Genomic DNA, 18,951 nt, shown 5'->3' on the forward strand with positions numbered 1-18,951 from the left:
AATCTGCATCAATGGTATATATCGATATATCTCACCTCTGTCCAAAGGTTTTAGACTCAGTTGGGCTTTTTATGTGTTTTCTGTTCAACTTTTAGGTTATACAAAGTATTTCAGGCCCAGAAGAATATGGAATACTTCCCCAAAACACTTTGTGAAATTAGTTTACCCTTGATTCCAAAAACTTGATATAAGAAAACATGTAAGAAAAAACTATCAGCCAATGTGAATATTTGTCTTATGAATTTCGATGCAAATAGCCTATAACATCATAGTAGATCAAATCCGACCACATACTGAATGTCATTTGGTTTCCATTTTTTTACTTTTAATTTAAAAATTAATAGCTTTTAAATGGAGTGCTTGACAAAAGTTAACTAATACTTAAATCTTCCACCAAAAATCCGAAGAAATTATATTTAATTTCAACATATTAATTGCATATAAATTGTGCAATTAATTAGTTGCATTATTAAATTATGCTTAAATGGGCACATTTAATAAATATGCTTAAGTTTACATATTGATCCCCACATTCCAGGCACTTAGTGATTTTCAGACTGAGTCAAAAGCTTAAGTTCAAATCCCACTCAGCATGACTGGTTGTATCCCCTAACCATGTCACTGACCCTACCTTTGCACTTGACCTGGAGGCAAAAAGAAGGGGCTGCACCAAGTCATACCCAAAATTTGACTCTTAGTCTTCAGTTAAAGACAAAGAGGGAGCCAGATTTTCTTCTGGTCATTCTACATGTCAAACAACTTCATTTTAACACAAGCAAGAGAGAGGAAGATGTTTGAGAAATATTTCTGAGTGGCACAGGCATTTGGTACAAATGTTTCACTGTCTCATTTTAATTCAAAAAGTGGCATGCAACTCAAATGTGTATTAGTGGGAAGGACTGTGCAGGCAGCACCAAGAAAGAGAACAATGGATTGTGAAGAGAAGAAAAGAGCCCATCCGATGCAGACCCTTCTTTTTCTCTCTAGGTCTTTTCAGCTTCACAAAAGAAGACATATTTTCCATATAATTGCTACACATGTTTGCTTATTAAATTATTCTTTAATTAGTTAATGATTTTAGCCATGCTTTGCTCTTCGGATATTCATTTTGTGTAATAAAATAATTATAGATAATTAAACTATCTCAAGCCTTTTTCCTTCCCCCAGTAAACATGCTAGGTATCCAAAAATGACAACAAGTTGTAAATTAATCTGGAAAACAAAGCATGACAGATGAATGATTTGGTTGGAATTAATTAGACACTAATTATATACTGGAACTAGATGAAGAATGAGACTCATTATAAAAATAAAATGCTATTCTGAAAAGATGCACAGTTACCAACATCCTCACCTTCTCTGATGATGGAGTTGTTCCTCATCCAAGTCAGGGCCTTCATGCAATCTTCTTCATCATTAAGAGTGAAATGATTGCGAGGAACTTTGTCAGTGTATCTCTTCTTAGTGTCGTTTGGAATCTCCCTGTTTGTCAGGTGCTGATTAATATCAGCCCCTGTGGGACGTGGGACCTGAGGTATGTTAGAGAGACAAGCTTATTTCAGTGGTAACCAGTGAAGAGCTGACACAGTAATAGTTTAATTAAATAAAATAATCAAGATTAATTAAATAATCATAGCAATACCCAGCATGGATATGTCTTTTTTCTGCCCTCAATTGCAATCAGTTTTTTAACTGAAAAAGTCAAACAGGGAATGATTTTCTCAAATCCATCTCACTGGTGCAAAATAGCCATTTCTTAGGCCCACAGATTCCGTAGGTTAGTAATTCAGACAGGGAAAGGTGGGGGACAGTTTGTCTCTGTTCCACAATGTGGGAGGCCTCAGTTGAGAAGACTTGAAGGTGGGGTAACCTGATACTAGAGGCTGGGATCATCTGGGGATCATCAGTCCTTTTTCTTTTCCCCCTAAAATAGTCTTGGTATGCGAAAAAGTTGTCATGGTATATCTAGCAGTTGATTCTGGCCATGGAGAGGGATTTTCGCTGGATTATTGGCTAGAACACCTATATGTGGTCTCTCCACATGGTTTGGAGCTCCTCACAGCATAGTGGCCTAAGTGCAAGAGTTCTGAGAGAGAAAACAGTCGAGAAAGCTCCATCTTCTCTTCTAATCTAGTGTTGGAAGTCAGTATTTCTTCCACCATATTCCATTCCTTCTTAGGCTCAAGGGGAGGAAAACTAGAATCCATCTCTTCCTGCAAGAGTGACCCATGGAAGAACACATGGAACTGGCCTTTTTTTGGTTAAAACAATCTTTACACAAACAAGGGCAAGGCAGAAAAGAAAATGAGGGAGTGGGAGAAGATTATTTCTCACTTTGTTAGAGAAATTCTCTTTCTCCCCCTGCCCTCCACAGAGCCCTCCCAGTGTAACTTCTGCAAACATGACTTTGGATGCAAACATGAGTAGAAACAGACAATTTCCTCGGCAACAGGGCAAACAACCATGAAAGCACAAGAAGGGATGGAGACATACTTTTGGTGTCAAGGATACTGTGGCAAACTGGAAGGGCCTGTGCCCATGCTCTGACTGAAGTACCTAGTCATGAACCTAGTCATTGTTGTTGCCAGAGTAGAGTATGGGTTTGGTGTGTTCAAAACTAATTTCTCAAGAAAAGACAGATACTTGGTTTTTCACAGGGACTTCTGATTTATTATTATTATTATTATTATCATCATCATCTTGGATTGAATTAAAAGCAAACATCACTATTTGAAAGCTAATCACAATGCAATAGCATGAATTTGCCCAGCGGGCCACCACTTTGCCCCTTCAATTTTTATTTTGTTGCCAGGTAGAGGTTATGTGAAAGATGAAGAGGCTGGTGCTCAGAGCAAGGCTTAAAGGCAACTTTGTTAGAAGGCCTCTGTTCACAGACCCACACAAACTGTCCTGTACTCTGTGGTGGTATGAAGCTTAAAGGCTGTGAGGCAGGGATCATTTTATGTTGTGATGTAGAGTTCAATTGTAGGAGAGATTAATATGGGTGCAAAAGAGGCAGAAAATGTCTTTTTATGCTAGGTAGAGGTGAATACTTATTAGTAATTTAACTAATGAGGTTTCATTAAATCCCCCATAATATTTAGGAAACTGGGCCTCCCCTGGTGGCACAGGCGGTTGCATGCAGTTCTGTGGAGCTGTCCACAGCCTTTGCAGCGTGGGTTTGATCCTGGCTGGCTGGTGAGGGTCTCACATGGCGCAGCAGACCTCTCCTGTCACGCCCGCTGCTCCCCTCAGCAGTGTATTTCATCAGTCTGCCTGTTCTGTTCCCCACTGTCTCTGGTGAATCCTCTCACCCTCCAGCACATCTGGCCTGTACCCCGGTTCTTGTATAAATAAATAAATAAATCTTAAAAAAAATATTTAGGAAACTTTTTGTTTTCCTCAGTAGAAACTATAAAGCTTGGCACATTACTAGAACATATTTAATTCAAATTGGATTAAATATTAAAAAACAATTTTTAATGCTAGGTGTCCTTTTACAATGAAGAGTTTGCAGTGACGAAGAGGCTATATTTAGAAAAATGGAACAACCCAATAGGAGGTGTTTATTTACTGCAAAATTATGGAGGTAAACTTTCTTATTAGCATAATAACTTGCTTGGCAATATCGCACTACAATTTTGGTATTAATATATTAAAAGTTATTATAAGGCAGTCCACTGAGGAGTTGTCAGTGGTTTAAAGTGCACAATATTGACTACCATGCTTTCAACATTTGAAACCTCACTGGAACCACAATGACGATTGCAGTACAAAAGAAAATGAAATTGGGGTAACAATATACCAGTTTATTAAGTCATACTTCAACAAATCAGGAAAAGACCTTGGCAGAAAATGGCAGACTTAAGAATAATTTGAGAGCACTTCAATTTATAAAACTTTCAATGAGTTATCTTCCCAAATGGTGTTTAGATGAAACACAAGGAAGAGAAAAAAGAATGAGGTCCAAAATGAAAATTAGCTTAACTACAATCCTGAAATGTAACTGCATTCTTATATTCCATATGATTCTGTGGGAACTTAAAAGTGTGATGTTGTTTTTGTACATTTCTAAAATCTACAGAATTAGAGAAGTTTAAAAAATATTAAAGGGATAATATATTTTTCATATTCTCACAATGGTGTTTTCACAGAATACAAAAAAAAACTAATGCTAGGGTTTTAAATTCCAAAGTTTGTCCACAATTGTCCAAAATTTGTCCACACAGAGTTTAACAGAACTGAATAAATCAAAAAGGATCTATAGAGGGATAAATTCATCTTATGCCATCAAAGTCAGGGAGGGAATATAGTTTAATAGGTGGGCAAGCATATAGTTAATAAAGAAGCACCATCAGTGCTGGCTATCCAAACTAAAGCATTCTCTCTCTCTCTCTCTCTCTCTCTCTCTCTCTCTCTCTCTCTCTTTCTCTCTCTCTTTTGAAGATTTATTTATTTATGCATATAAGAACTGGGATAGAGGCAAGAGGTGCAGGGTGAAAGTATTCACCAGAGACATAGTGGGGAACAGAACAGGCAGACTGACTGAAATACACTGCTGAGGGGAGCAGCGGGCGAGTCAGGAGAGGCCTTCTGCACTATGTGGGTAGCTCCCTGGCCAGCCAGGGATCAAACTCATGTTGCAGAGGCTGCAGATAGCTTCACTGGGCTGTGCTTAGCCTCTTGCTCCACTACGGAGGCCCTAGAGCATTCTCTTGTCACTAATTTAACTCCCACTAACTGGTGAATGGGAGAATAGTATTTTCAATCATTCCACCATATGATTCACTGACAGGTGGAAGCCCTTTGGCCACCCCCTTCCCCTCAGCAAGTTAATAACTTATGGTGACAAGAACTGCTTGGTAACTGACCCAATATCCTGTTTTCCATTTCTTTCTTAGTAACAGATTCCTGGGACATATGCCCAGCTGAAAAATTACATTGACCAATTCATGACCTAAGAGGTGATCAAGAGATAGAACTATAAGCAGGAGTCCTTGGGTAGGGCAACTAGAAAAGTCATTTTGCTCTAGTCCTTCCTCCTTCCTACTTCTTGCAAGTGGATCAACATCTACTTCAAGATGCTGAGGATGGACGCCACATTTTTAAGACAATGAACAAAAGATAGGAGGGCCTGTGTTCCTGATGATATCAGGGAGCTGTCTTACTGGACATGAGTTGCTTTCCTCCAGACACTTTTAATGAGAGAATGAAATAAACTTCATTTCAGTTTTAAACTGCTTATTTAACTCAAACTATTCTGTAGCAATATGCTCTAGAATGTGTTGTAAAGACTTTCAAAAGCCATCAGGTGTAATCCTTGCACCACATCTATGAGAGAAAGAGGGCGAGCAGGAGGAAAGGTGAGGAAGAACATGGGGAGGGAGAGAAGAAAGGAGAAACTGGCAGTGGTGGAATACTCGTGTTCTGGAACCAGACCACCTGGGTGCAAATCCTAGTCAGTCACTTCGTTATTGTCTAATGTCAGAAAAATGATCTAAACTTCACTCATCTATAAAATGGGGAAGCAAACAGCATAGACTTTGGAGAGTTACTGCAAGGATGACATCACATGCACTCACCCTCAGACAGGCCCCTACCCCTTCACAAAGGGCCCCATGGCAGTATGCTGCTGTTTCCCAGGACTGGGCATTCCCTTTTGGATGGGGACCTCAGACTCTTGTTTCTAGAATGAATAAGCACTATATTTCAATCACTGCTGGTTGTATCTCCTAAATTTGCTTCCCAAATGCTGTGCCAGTTAAATTTGTTTTCTACATCATAACCTTAAAAAGTATTTGAGGACAGCCATCCTGAGTCTCACCCTTCTGGCCAACCATCTTGGATGATACTGAATATTTGAAATTGTTTCAGCTTGTTCTTCCTCTGTTTTAAGCGTGACTCTAAGAAATGAATTTAGGATTGTTTTGGTGACATACTGACACAATCCCCTTCAGCATGTAAGGGGCTCATGAACACTGTATCTTCAGTATGAATGTTATCCTTTGTCAGCATGAGTGTCTTTCTTCAACTAATTCTGTTTTGCTGGATATTAATATTCCTGCTATTTAGTAAAGCTATTTGAATTCATCTGATACTTTCCTGATGGTGCACTTTTAACGATCTTTCCATTTTTAGACTTTGGGTGTCATTTTGCTTTGCATTTCATTTGCATGTTGAATTTAGTATAAAAAGAGTCTCGGTCTTATAATGGAAGTTTAAAACCTTGACATTTACTGTTATAACCTTTGTATTTTTTTCCTTATGCCTTTCTGATTCATACTTTGTCATGATTATATGAGTCAGAAATTCGAGTAGGGTGTGACTAGACAATTCTTTTATTCTGTATGTTATATATAGAGACCACTTGCTGACATTCAGCTGGTGGATGGTCTGGTCTGGATAGTCCAAAATGTTTTTATTCACATGTCTGGAGCTATCCATTGGTGCACCCATGTATGCTATCTCCAGAACTGTGATTATGGAGTATCTGGCTTCTTACGTGGCAGCTCAAGGTTCCAGGAGTGACTGTTCCTACAAATAAGGAAAGGCTGAATGACCCTTGGGACCAGGCCTCAGAAGTCATGCCACATCACTTCCTTTGTATTCTTTAGTCAAGACATTCACCAGCCTGTCCATATTCAATTGGGAGAGATACATAAATCCCATCTCTCAAATGAGAGAAGCATTAAAGTATTTGCAGCCTTGCTTTAAAATGGCCACTTTTATTTCAATGCATGCTGTTGTTTTCCCCTTTAATCATCCTCAAATTCAGTGATATCTCCTCATGGTAGTCTGTCAAAAGATAAGAGCTTTCTCAGGTCTATGATTGGGAACACGCATTCATGTAAACAGGTTTCTTTTCTGTCTGCAGCGGGCTCTCACCTGGGACTGCATCATTCCAGATGCCACACATTTATTTGTCCAGTAATGTAATTAAGCTTTCTGAAGACCACATCATATTACTGACCCACATCAAGCTCATCACGCCTAACATCCTGGACTTCCTCTCTCACTTGGTTGGATGTACTTGCCCTGCCTGCTGGCTTTCTAGTGTTACCCCTTTGATGAGTCCCTGCCTATGGTGTCCTCATGGTCAGTGCCAGATTCACTGACTTTTGACACATTTTTATTCTTCCTCTTTTGAAATAACCCAAACCCAAGGGTGGGGCAGGGATCTCACAGTCTCTTCACTATTCTCCATGAGTCACAGAATGACTCAGGAACCTCACATTTATTAATTGTTGAGTGTTTTTCAGGACTAGTATGCATTCACCAGTACAAAAAATCAAACTCAATAGTGGAGGTGGAGAGGAAGTTAGAGTGCACTGAGCATGATTTAGATAATCTTTACTTTCCAAAATGGAAAGGTCATAGATAATGTCAGAATTGATAGATTAAGGAAAAGTTTTGGTAACCACTGGAGAATTAACAACAGGAATGTCTCAAATTCTCCTGGAGAGAGGACTTGAAGGTAGAGACGAGCCCTCTATACACCAAGCACTGCTATATAATTTAAAATTTTACTTTGCATATGCTTCTTGATAAAAAGAATGAAATGATATGCATTTGGATGTCAAAAACATATAATATTTTAGAATGATACATGCCATTTAAAGATCTCATTAGAGAATCAGATTTGTAATTATATTTATAAGTGTGTCTTCTTTGAGTTTCAGCTTTATTTTCATCATTTTAATTTTTTTAATCATATAATTGGGGCAAAACCATGAGGGAGTTGAGAAAATATCAAAAGAAATAAGAACTGGAAACCCCCCAGTGAATTCAGCTGCCATTTTTGCATTGCTCTATGTATCTTTAATTTTTATGTCCTCAGGAAAAATTAAATTGGAACTCCTTTTATCACTTGTTCATTTCATTTTTCCTGTTGTAGAAAGGGCAAGAGCTTAATGTGCCACAGACTAAAGCTGTAGGGGCAGCTGGACACACATGGGCAGATGCCCGACGTTCTGGACAGCTGGCCAGGTCTTCCACTCACATTTCCCAAAGTACGCAGTTGCAGGCAGCAGCTGAAACTTGGCAGGGCAGGTGAGGGGGGAACAGACTGGTACAGAGTATTTTCCTCTGGCTTAAAAGGGGAATATATAAGTGTCTAAATGAAGATATTCTTCCAGTTAATTTTTTTCTTGTTAATTTTCATCCTTTAACCAGAAAAAAAAATTATGTTTATACTTGAAGAATTGTATTTCTTAAAAAAAAAAAAAAAAAAGGGGGGGGGCACAGAGGATGAGCCCTGCCTGATACTCCAGGTGTAGTTCACTCACTAGCAGCATCTGCCTCACCTGGGAGCTTGTTAGAACTGTAAAATCTCAGCCCTCACTCCCACCCCCATCCACTGCTCAGAAATGGCATTTTAAGAAATGTTCAGGGGGCTTGTGTGGACCTTAGAGGTTGAGAAGTGCTGCTCTAAGTACATACAGATGGGGGAGTTTGAGATAAAGTTCAAATCAGTGGTTCTCAGCCTTAATTTTGAATCACCTAGAATGCTGATAACTGGGCCCCAGACCAGAATAATGAAAGCAAACTCTTTCGGGGGGCCAGGTGTAGGTATGGGTATATTTCACAAATGCCCCCAAATGTGTAGCCACAGTTGGGAACTTTGGCTGAGTAGTGCTTGCAGTTGCTCATCTGTCTGTCTCCCCCCGCATGCTGCCTCCTCTAGGCTCATCAATATAAGGGAAATTGCACACATGAGCCATGTCAAATCCATGAACATTCACATGATGGCCTCAGACAGGATCAGCTAAAACACAGTGGTGCCTGAGGTGGAGGTGGATTACCACATACTCATTAGGAGCAAACTCACCATGGGGAGGTCTATCCAGATCCTAGGGGTAAATGTAATTAAAAGACACCATTTTTGAGTTACAAAACAAATCTCTTTTCATGAAAGAGGCATCCTATTTTTTGTGGACCACATGAAATGCTAATGTGTATGATAAAACGAAAATATTACGATGTGTTGCCCTAAGATGTTAAACAGCTTCAGTGGCACCCAGCAATGCTTACTTCAAATGCAGCTTGATAATTAGAATGGAAAGCAGGATCACTGGGTAATCAATCAGTCACATTTTCTAGTTTTATAATCAAGAGACAAAATAAAATAAGGGTTGACAGAAGGTGCACGTTTTTGAAATACTTTCACTTTCACATGAGCCTATCACCACGCCAAATGTTAGCCTCTTGAGGCATAAATTAATTTGCCACAAATGCACCACTTGTGTCTGCTCTGGTGAACGGTGTTAGATTTTTGGATAACAGCTTAAGGAATGACATTTCTCTGACTTGCTGTGATTTTTATCCTTGCGCAGAATGTTTTTCTTGGAATGCGTTTCCATGAGGGTTTCGGACACAATTCTGGCCACAAGTGTGGGCCCTGCAGGACACCCCTGAATGGAGTGTATTCACTGCACCTCAAGAGCAGGTGTCCCCCATTAAATATATTCGTCCTTTGTCACTGAGCTCCCCCGGCATGTCCTCACCTGGTACTGCAGGCCAGTGCAGAGGATGAGGTGGTCATACAGCACGATCTCATCATTGGAAACCACGACGTGCTTGGCCACTCGGTCTATGGCTGTCATCCGCCCAACGACCACATTGACCCAGGAGCACAACGACATCAATGCATAATCTTTATCATTAAAACAGTGGCTGTGGAGAGAGAAGCTCCCATCAGTGACATTTGAGCAGCTGACAGCGGGCATTAATTAGACATCTGGTGCGCTGGTTCAAGTCCCCTGGCAGGCCGAGATCTGTGCTCGTGCTGTGAGTTTACCAGGATCGAGGCTAGGCACTAGGAGGTTTTTCGTTATGAGACACTTAGTCACAAATTGACATCTTCCTATTAAAGCTAAATTGTTCCATCTGGCACAGGCCAGGCCCACAACAGGGAGGGGGTGTGTGTATGTATGTGTATGAAATCACTAAAACACACTCTTTCTGCTGCTTCTATTTTAGAAGTTGCAAATTGGTAGTTTTAAATTTAAATTTAGCTGCTGGGTTGTCATATTGACCCTGTAGACTCAAAGGGAGTGCAGAAAGAGAAAGTGACATCATTGAGGATTTCCAAAGGCAGGGACAGAAGATCCTGACTATCAAGAACCCCTCTTATTTGCTGACCTTTTTCAACAAATGACTCACTCCTAGAATTAGCATGTGGATTCAGGCCAAAACAACAAAGCACATTTTATTTACAAAAGATGTCAATTGGGGAATTACGTTCACAACAGGTACAATCCCTGGAGACTTCCGGATTCCACTCTACAGGGCCAGGGTGATTTACAGGGGGACTGATACCTTAACAAACAGCAGGTCCAGGGTGGATGCTAATTCTGGGGCTTCAGGTATACTGGTGGCTATACCTGTATAGCCATTTGAGTTCCATTTGAGTTTGCGCAGTCTACTTTAATGTGAGAAAAGTAGGTTTCTTGTGGCCTGGGGTTTATTGAAAGAGTTTTGTGAGAGTTGTTTCCAGAATTTCCTGAAAGGTTTGACTTCAGGCACATGAACTTTCAATGTTCCTGTTCTGAAGTCTGAGTAGTGTAAGCAGGCAGGACAATAAGTACTTCACCTAAATCTAGGGTGTGCTGTGCCGCGATCTGTGTCCCTGCTACCACGCTGAGACTGGACCCTGGGTACTCTGTGTCCTGTTCCAATACTTCCATTTCCTCACCTCTCAACATGAGTTTAGTGCTCCTCCACTCCCCTTCCCTCTGTCATTATGAGGGAAGAATAGGAGACTGTAATAGATGCTGCTTTGTCAAGTGGGATGCATATATGACTGGCATTATTCTAAATAATACATAATCCTGTTTACTTTCCTTAGAGGCAAACAGGATTCTGACGTGGTAATGGGAGAACATTTTTCCTTTTGATCCACACATGAGTCTGTTCTCACCACACAAAAAGAATTCTAGTAATGGATGCACATTAGATCCTGTTACCGGGTCCGGGAGAAAGAAGGGAGCTCTGGGCTTTATATCTCTCTATGAAGCAACACTTAAAAACAAAAAAATTTCTTCTTAATAAGAAAGAATATCAGGGACTGGCCTGTCATGGAAAATAATGAAGTGATATGAAATTCTCTTTCAAAAAACCATTTGGGTATTTTCACAGGAAAATAGGAAACTGTATTGATTTTGTACATTCACCAGAGACCCACAAAGGATTGTTCTCATTTGTGACACAACCTCTTCATGTCAGGAATGGTGCCGTTGGCATTCCAAGATGAGGAAAAATTAAATAAAGTTAGTGTACACGGATTAGTCTTATGGGGATTTACTGAAAGATAAAAGTTCTCAGGAGAAATTTGTGGAAGACTGAGACAACGCTATTTTTAATGACATTATGACAGTGATGTTGGTAGTAGCAGAATACATAGTTCATGGTTAAAATCTGATGTGCTATCCAGTGGGAAGTGGCACTTAGGAGCATTGTGGGGGTGTCTTTTGGACCTTTAGGAAGCATTAATGAATGGGGTGCTTGTTTTTACAATTTGTTACTATACTGAAATGACATTTCTTAGTTTAAAATTTCACTTCGATAGTGATATGGATATTATTATTGTAGGGTGAATGATTGTCAGGCTTTTCTGCCCTCCCACCCTTAGGATTGATGATGGATCCCTGCGGTCCTGAATGCATGCCTGATGGTGGGCACCTGGAGTAGGGTGTGGGCATGCATAGGTGGGTACACCTGGGCTGAGAGTGGGCTTTTAAAGGCAAAGTCACGAGTACACCAGCAGAACACCAGAGAAGGAAAATCATTAAAACTTCATGTTTCTAAAGTGCAATTGACCCTGATTTGAAAACAACATGAAAGGTTGTTTGCATAGAACATTCTGGAAACAGGTAGTAAGGAAAACAGCATAAAAGCAGGATAAGGAAATTCCTGGAAGAAGACATATGTAAAGACTGGCTACTTGCTCAAAGTTGCGATCAGTACTCAAATGAAGTGGTCAGAGGGTTAGGCCAAAGCTCCAGGTACAAAATTAGAGGCAAACCAACCCCAGGAAAGCAAGTCTAAGTATGGTGGGACTTGCACTTCATAGACTCAGAACCCTTGAGAACTGCAATGAAGGTTAGAGGTGTTCTTGAAGAAATTATTGTGACACTCTTGAAAGGAGGAACATCACAATTAACTCTCAGTTGTTCAGGATTGTTTGTCCAATTAGTGAATTTCCCCCTGCTTCCCTTTTCTCTTCCTTCCACCACCTTCCTTTCTCTGCTTCCTGGACATGTGATCAGCACCTCTGCCAGACACTTGATTGGCAAGGGAAAGAAGACAAAAACTGGCTGTTCAAAAAATAGTAAGAGCAATAACAAATCAAGGAAAAAGTTCAGAATTAGTATTTAATAGGGAAAAGTTCAGAATTAGTATTTAATATCAGGAGTTTAAACCATTAAATGTATGAACGTCACATACTTGTTATTTTTAAATTCCATGATCAACAATAATTTCCTTCTTTGGGGTGTGAGGACCACTTGAAAGCAGTATCCTGTGTATGTTTCAGTGTATGATTTTTGTAATGATGATAATATGTAGTCAACCCATGCAGAAGCCTCTGTTATTTAGACCCTGTCTATCATCTAAAGGGGAGTTTTTTTGCAGGTAACTTTCATCTATTTGACATTATTCATTGAACACCTGTTAAGTGCCAAGCACTGTTGCAGATGCTGGGGATACATCAGTGAACAAAAAGGCTCAAAATTCCTGTCCTTGTGGAATTTATATTATGGTCAAAATTTATACTATAGTTGAAGGATTAGGATATAAAGAATATGCATAATTTTAAAAGGCAAATTATATAAAATTGGGATCTGTACAGCAAGGGAAAAAAAGAGAGTAGAGTAAAGAGGACTGCATAGTGTTGGTTGCAAATGAATGGGTCGTCAGGGTAGGTCTCACTGAAAAGTTGACATTTAAGAAAATCATTTAAAGAGAGAAAAGCAAAAGCCCTGAGGTAGGGACCTGCCCATTATGTCCAGTAATATCAAGGCCACAGTTCTCTCTGAGGAGGAACTGTGTTCTCTCTACACAGGCAAAAATAGTAAAAACTATTTTTGAGAGAACTAGGGCAAAATAGTAAAAGATGATGCCAGAGAAGTCATTGGAAATTGGACAGGAACAGGTTTTAGGCAGGAGCTTTCTAGAACTTTCGGTGATGATGGAGATGCTCTATAGTTGTGCTGTCTGATATGGTAGCTACTAGCCATATGTGACTATTTGAGAGCACTTGAAATGTGACTAATGTGATTGAGGAGCTGAATTTTTTATTTCATTTAACTTTAATTAATTTAAATTTAAATAGCCACATGTGGTTAGTAGTCACCAGATTGGACAGTGCAGTTCTTGGCTGTGCAGCATCGCTCTGGCTAGTGTGTTGAGAATGTGGAAAGGTGAGGACAGAAACAGATACCAGGTGACTTCCCACCCAGTCACAGGCAGATCCCAGGCAGTTTTGAACCAGGAGGTCACTTACAAGCGTTCTCTGCTATAATATCCCTAACAGGAGTTGACAGAAAACTATATCGCACTAACTGAATTAACTTCCTCCTAAGACATTTATCAATCACACCAAATTTTTTCTGGGAATGATGTCATTTAGAGAGAGGGAAAGTAAGGGGAGGGGTTGTGCGTGTGTCAATGCTCTGTCAGAACTTGGGGTTACACGAATTTTAGCCTCCAAATCCAACAACATTGCACACTTTTCACAGTGAAAAAACCCAGAGCTCAGGAAATGAAATCCTGTTGTGCTAGAGACAAGATGGGAATCTTGATGCCCCTGGCCCAAAACCCGCAATTTTTTCTACTGCAACCTGTTGATGTCCTTCCAAATAATTAAAAAGGCCCAAAATTTATATTTTGATAAAAGTATTAAGTTGAAATAAGCCTGGTTCTAGTTTTGCTGCAGTCAAGAAAGTTGTTTCCCTCACTGTTGGATGGCAAAGTAAGTCATTTTCACAGAGGAAAGAAGATCCCTTTGTCATGAATTCTAAAATTAGCGGTCCCCCTTCACCCTCCCCAAACAATTTCCGTCATCCTTGTTGGAAAAATTGGGACATTGTTTCTAGAGGCAGGGAGCCTAATCATTCTTGTACCCATGTTTTGCTACAGGAAATTAAAATTAATGGAAACTGTGTGATAATGAAATAGCACTTTCTAGAATGGAAGATGTCAAATAGTGATTCTACTGGGATAGAAACAATGAAGTCTGCCTGATCTGGCACAAAAGGTCTCTGCCTGATCAGACTCCCCCTCTGCCTGATTATAAATGGCCAGGAGGGATGTGAGACCCAACCCCCAGTAAGGCACCTTGTCTTTATCTCCCAACTCTGAATCTCAGGGGAGTTGCCTTGCCTGATGCAAACAGTCATCCAGCTTCCCTACCTATAGCGTTACTCAGAACCAGAATGAGAGCAGTGGCTGGGTCAGAGTGCTTGGTCCCAGTTATCTGGAACAGGGCAGATGTCTTCCCTCAAATATCACATGACAGCCCAACCCCACCTTTTTTTCATTTAGGGGTTTGTACTTGTGTCTCCTAAGAAATTTATTAACCCCAGTTGCAAAGCCCTTTTCCCTTTCCAATCTGAAAAAACTGCTATTAAGCATAAGAATGACCCACACAAATTAGGACATTTGCATCCCAAAATGAGAAAACAAATAGAATTCATACTCAGTCGCTAAAAACTTCCTGTGTTCAGAGTCCAGAAGTTTTTTCCCTGGGAGTCCATGCGTTGAAATCAGAGTAAGATTACTAAACTTCAGGTGTGAGCTGTAAAAGAAGAAAACACATAAAAAGAGGTAAAGCATGATTTGTTGAGAGTTTATTATAATTCAATTTAACCTTATTTTTTCTGTTACCCATTATTGAACTTTTCTTAAATCTAGCAACTCTTTGGATACAAGTCTTCAAACAGAACTGAGGCCTTAAATGAAAGAAGGAAGATGGATCTGAGTAGCAAATGACAGAAACATCCAAAAACTATACCATTGTCATGGCAGACACCATTTAATTCATTTAATTTTTTTAAAAATTCCTTCTCAAAGTAAAAGAAAATAAAACCTACAAATTGGGGCAAGGGAGGAAAATTTAGTATAAATTAGTGCAAAGTTTCAATGTTAACTACTAAAAAATTGCTAGTAATCATAATCAACACAGTTAAACTTTCCAAAAGCTTATACTCAAACTCTTTCATACAGTCCTCATATCAGAACCATGAGGAGAGCAATATTTTACCCTTACATGCTTATGTGGAAATGAGGGGAAGTTATTTGTCTAAGATCTTATAACTAGTGTCTAGAGGCAAGGAGTGAACCCAAGCTCGCTGGCTCCAGTGTCTTCTCATCTAGCTTCTGGTTCTCCTGTGTGTCACATGTCTGAAATTGTTAAGGAGGATCCAAAGGTGGGGCAGAAGTGAATTTGATGGAGGACAAGAAAAGAAAAAAAAACTGAAAAGGAGGTGCACCACAAGACCAGAAACTTGGCTCACAAGGAGGTGGGGGTAGAAGAGATTAGCATAGCAATTGCCACAGCCTTGGAAACCAAGATCCTTAGGTGCTGATGACACAGTTGTGGAAACTAGTATCCTCAGGTACAGACTAGTATCCTTAGGCTCAGATGCCTAGATTACAAAGCATAACATCCAAGCAGGTATTCGAGGGTGCATCCAAAGATAGAGAAATGGAGATTGAGCCCATTGTAGAATCTCAGGTCTCTTTCACATTCTACATAGTTATTCAAAATAAGCTACCGACGGACGGCTCACAAGGAGTGACCCCTCCCAAACAGAAGACTCCCTCTGCCCACCTGTGACTATGCAGGTGCTTCTTTTCATCAACTCTCCTCTGCAGGGCAGCAGCCTCCTGCCTGCCCGTGATCTGTCCATTCTGGGCCATCTCTTGATTGACCTCCCTCAGCGGAGGAGGCCGCTCTCCTCAAGGTCACCCGCCTGTGACCATGCAGACCTCTTAGCAGCTCTTCCTGCCTGCGTGTGTCTATGCAAGTGTACTTTACTTTTCTGTTCTCTTTCCTAATAACCCTGCCCTTTAAATATCACTACGGTCTCTGTCTCATGGAGAAGCTCGCCAGGAAACTCGCCGCGTGTTGCTGAAACGGGGAAACCTTTCCCAGAGTGAACCCAAGGACCCTGCCCTCCAAACCCACTGACTCCAAAAAACGACAACAAATTCACATCAGTCAATATTAGTTTTATTGTAAATAGTGCTGCTATAAACATAGGGGTGCAGGTGCTCTTTGGAATTGATGTTTCTGTGTCCTTTGGGTAAATACCTAGGAGTGGAATTGCTGGATCATATGGAAGCTCTATGTTTAGTAGGTCCAGAAATCTCCACACAGCTCTCCATAGTGGTTGGACCAGTTTGCACTCCCACCAGCAGTGCAGGAGAGTTCCTTTTTCTCCACACCCTCGCCAACATTTGTTGTTGCTAGTTTTTTTAATATGTGCCATTCTCACTGGTGTAAGATGGTATCTCATGGTAGTTTTGATTTGCATTTCCCTGATTACAAGTGATGTTGAACATTTTTTCATGTGCCTGTTGGCCATTTGCATTTCCTCTTTGGAAACAACCCAAATGTCCAAAAATAGATGACTGGATCAAGAAGATGTGGTACATATACACCATGGAATATTACTCAGCATTCAAAAAAGATAAACACATGCAATTTGCAGCAACATGGATGGCGCTGGAAGGGATCATGCTCAGTGAAATAAGCCAGAAAGAAAAAGAAAAATACCGGATGTTCTCACTCATAGCAGGAATCTAGCCCTTTGCACTCCACTGTCCCCTCTCAGGGGACATAGGAATTATAGCATATCACTCGGATGTCCCCTCTCAGGGGACATTGCAATTTATTAGTGATTACGGGGAATAGAGTTATTTCAACGCAACTTTTTGAGACATGCATGTTTCCCTGAAGTTTTATCTTGAAATGGCACAAGAAATTAAATCAAAATATCGTAAAATTACTAAGATATATACAAGAAATGTCAGCGGGTTTTGTGTCGAGCAAGAACGTGAAATGCCTGCTCATGACGGTCCGAGCACTTCGCGACGCCACTTGAAAAGAGCGATAAGGGGAGTTTGTAGAAGAAAGGTCGGTTTTCGAACATAGCGCACACTGTATAGTGAGATATATAATTACAAATAAACAAGTCTACATCTGGTGGAAAAGATTTTCAAAGCTGAGCTCATTTTGGTTTGAAGCTTCGAGCAGTGCACACAGAGGAGAAAATCGGAAAAGTGATTCTTCTCTTAGTGAATAAATTGTTTGGTGAAAGCTATTTTGGTAAATATCATCTTGTCAGTTAGTAATAACAATTAGAAATTTTCAACCCATGCATTTATTCATATTTTTTATTAGAACAATGGCAAAGCATCCAACCACGAATGAGTCTCATGACACAAGTAGTAATGAAGATGAGCTCCAGATAGACCTCTATACAGACATGTCAAACATGCACTAATCAGCCTGCAATGCATATGGGGGAGTGTTACAAAACTTATCAGACTGTACAAAATTATAAACAATAAAATATTGTTTTTTTTGCAAATATACATTCCTCGATGTCACCCAATTCATATAAGTCCAATATCATTATAATACGTTACTTGGTTCCAAAATTATACTAAATAATACGAGGGTCTGTAAATGCACGTTTCCGCCGCAAAGTAGAGTTGAGTACCTGGTAGCCAATGTCCAGAATGGTTCGGAGTGCAAAGGGCTAGAAAACTTAAATAAGGGACCAGGAAAATGAATAACTATAAGAAAGTGAAAATCAAAATCAACAAAAACTATGAACCAGAGACACTCTATGGGGGGTAAGGGGCGGGGAGGGGAGGGATTGGGGTCAAAATAAGGGGGTTGCAATTGTATGGGGAATATAAAAATAAAATTTATTTAAAAAAATATTAGTTTTATTATTTTCAAGTATACATACATACACATACACACACACGTTGTTATATGGCACAAAGGAAACTTAGACACCAGGGCTAACAAGAACCAGGTTTCATGCCCTGGTGCTGACTCAGCAGATTCGCATCCAAAGGCTGAGCCCCATTTGTAGGAAGTTAGGTGCTTATATAAACTTTCAGTTTCTACAGGGTTCCAGGTAGGTTTTCATTGGCAGCTGCATATGGTCAGATATGAAGTGGCTACATACCAAGAGGTGAGTTGTATAGTTGCATACCAAGGAGTAAAGGGAGTAGTCATGGGACCCCCCCCCCAGGTCCATTCTACCTCATGGCGGTACATGGCTATCATGAAGCAAGATTCATACCAGGTACTCAGCTGCATACCAAGAACTGTGCAAAAGGTTGTAACTAAGACCCCCCAAGCTGCTTATCCCAGGTCACCATGCCTCAAGTCTCTCCCATTACCTGAAAGTAGAGAACTCCTGTGAAATCTGTCGTGAGCAGAAATGGCATAAAGCAAAGACGCAATTATCACTAATTTATATGGAAAAAACAGGCCCTCCAAAATAACCTACCCAATCATACCAAATAACACATAAAACTCAAATAACATTAACATATAATAAAAACAGGAATATGATAAAATGCCAGCCTGCATAAAGGAGGTGCTGGGGAAGGAATTGGTGGGGCATTCTCTCTGCACAGGGCCTAGAGAGTGGTTGCTACAAAACCATCACTGCACTTTATTTTTGATTTTCATCTTTTGTTATAAAAGCTAAAATCCTCTTCAAAATTCTTTTGATTGGTGAACAGTTACCTAAAAGGGAACTTTTAAAAAGCAGGGGAGAGGCGCGCAGACCTCTCCTGCTGCCTGCTGCTCCCCTCAGCAGTGTACTTCGTCACTCTGCCTGTTCTACTCTCCGCTCTGGCTCTGGTGAATTCTCTCACCCTCCCATGCCTCTGACTGTACCCAGTGCTGTATAAATAAATAAA

The 18,951-nt window shown here is 40.2% G+C and overlaps 1 protein-coding gene across 4 annotated transcripts in view; it reads right to left on the minus strand.

Moving 5' to 3' along the window:
- Positions 1-18,951, minus strand: part of CFAP61 (cilia and flagella associated protein 61) — a 278,265-nt gene that overhangs the window by 90,822 nt on the left and 168,492 nt on the right. For all 4 annotated transcript variants that reach the window (XM_054695984.1, XM_054695993.1, XM_037493943.2 and 1 more), the window contains exons 19-21: positions 14,696-14,794; positions 9,504-9,672; positions 1,355-1,529 (exon numbers count right to left, since the gene is read on the minus strand). In XM_054695984.1, the coding sequence (XP_054551959.1) occupies positions 1,355-1,529; positions 9,504-9,672; positions 14,696-14,794 (443 nt within the window). The remainder of the gene's footprint in view (positions 1-1,354; positions 1,530-9,503; positions 9,673-14,695; positions 14,795-18,951) is intronic.

This window comes from Talpa occidentalis, unplaced genomic scaffold (genome assembly GCF_014898055.3).
Source record: "Talpa occidentalis isolate TD23 unplaced genomic scaffold, MPIMG_talOcc4v2.1 talOcc4.10, whole genome shotgun sequence".
NCBI lineage: Eukaryota > Metazoa > Chordata > Mammalia > Eulipotyphla > Talpidae > Talpa > Talpa occidentalis.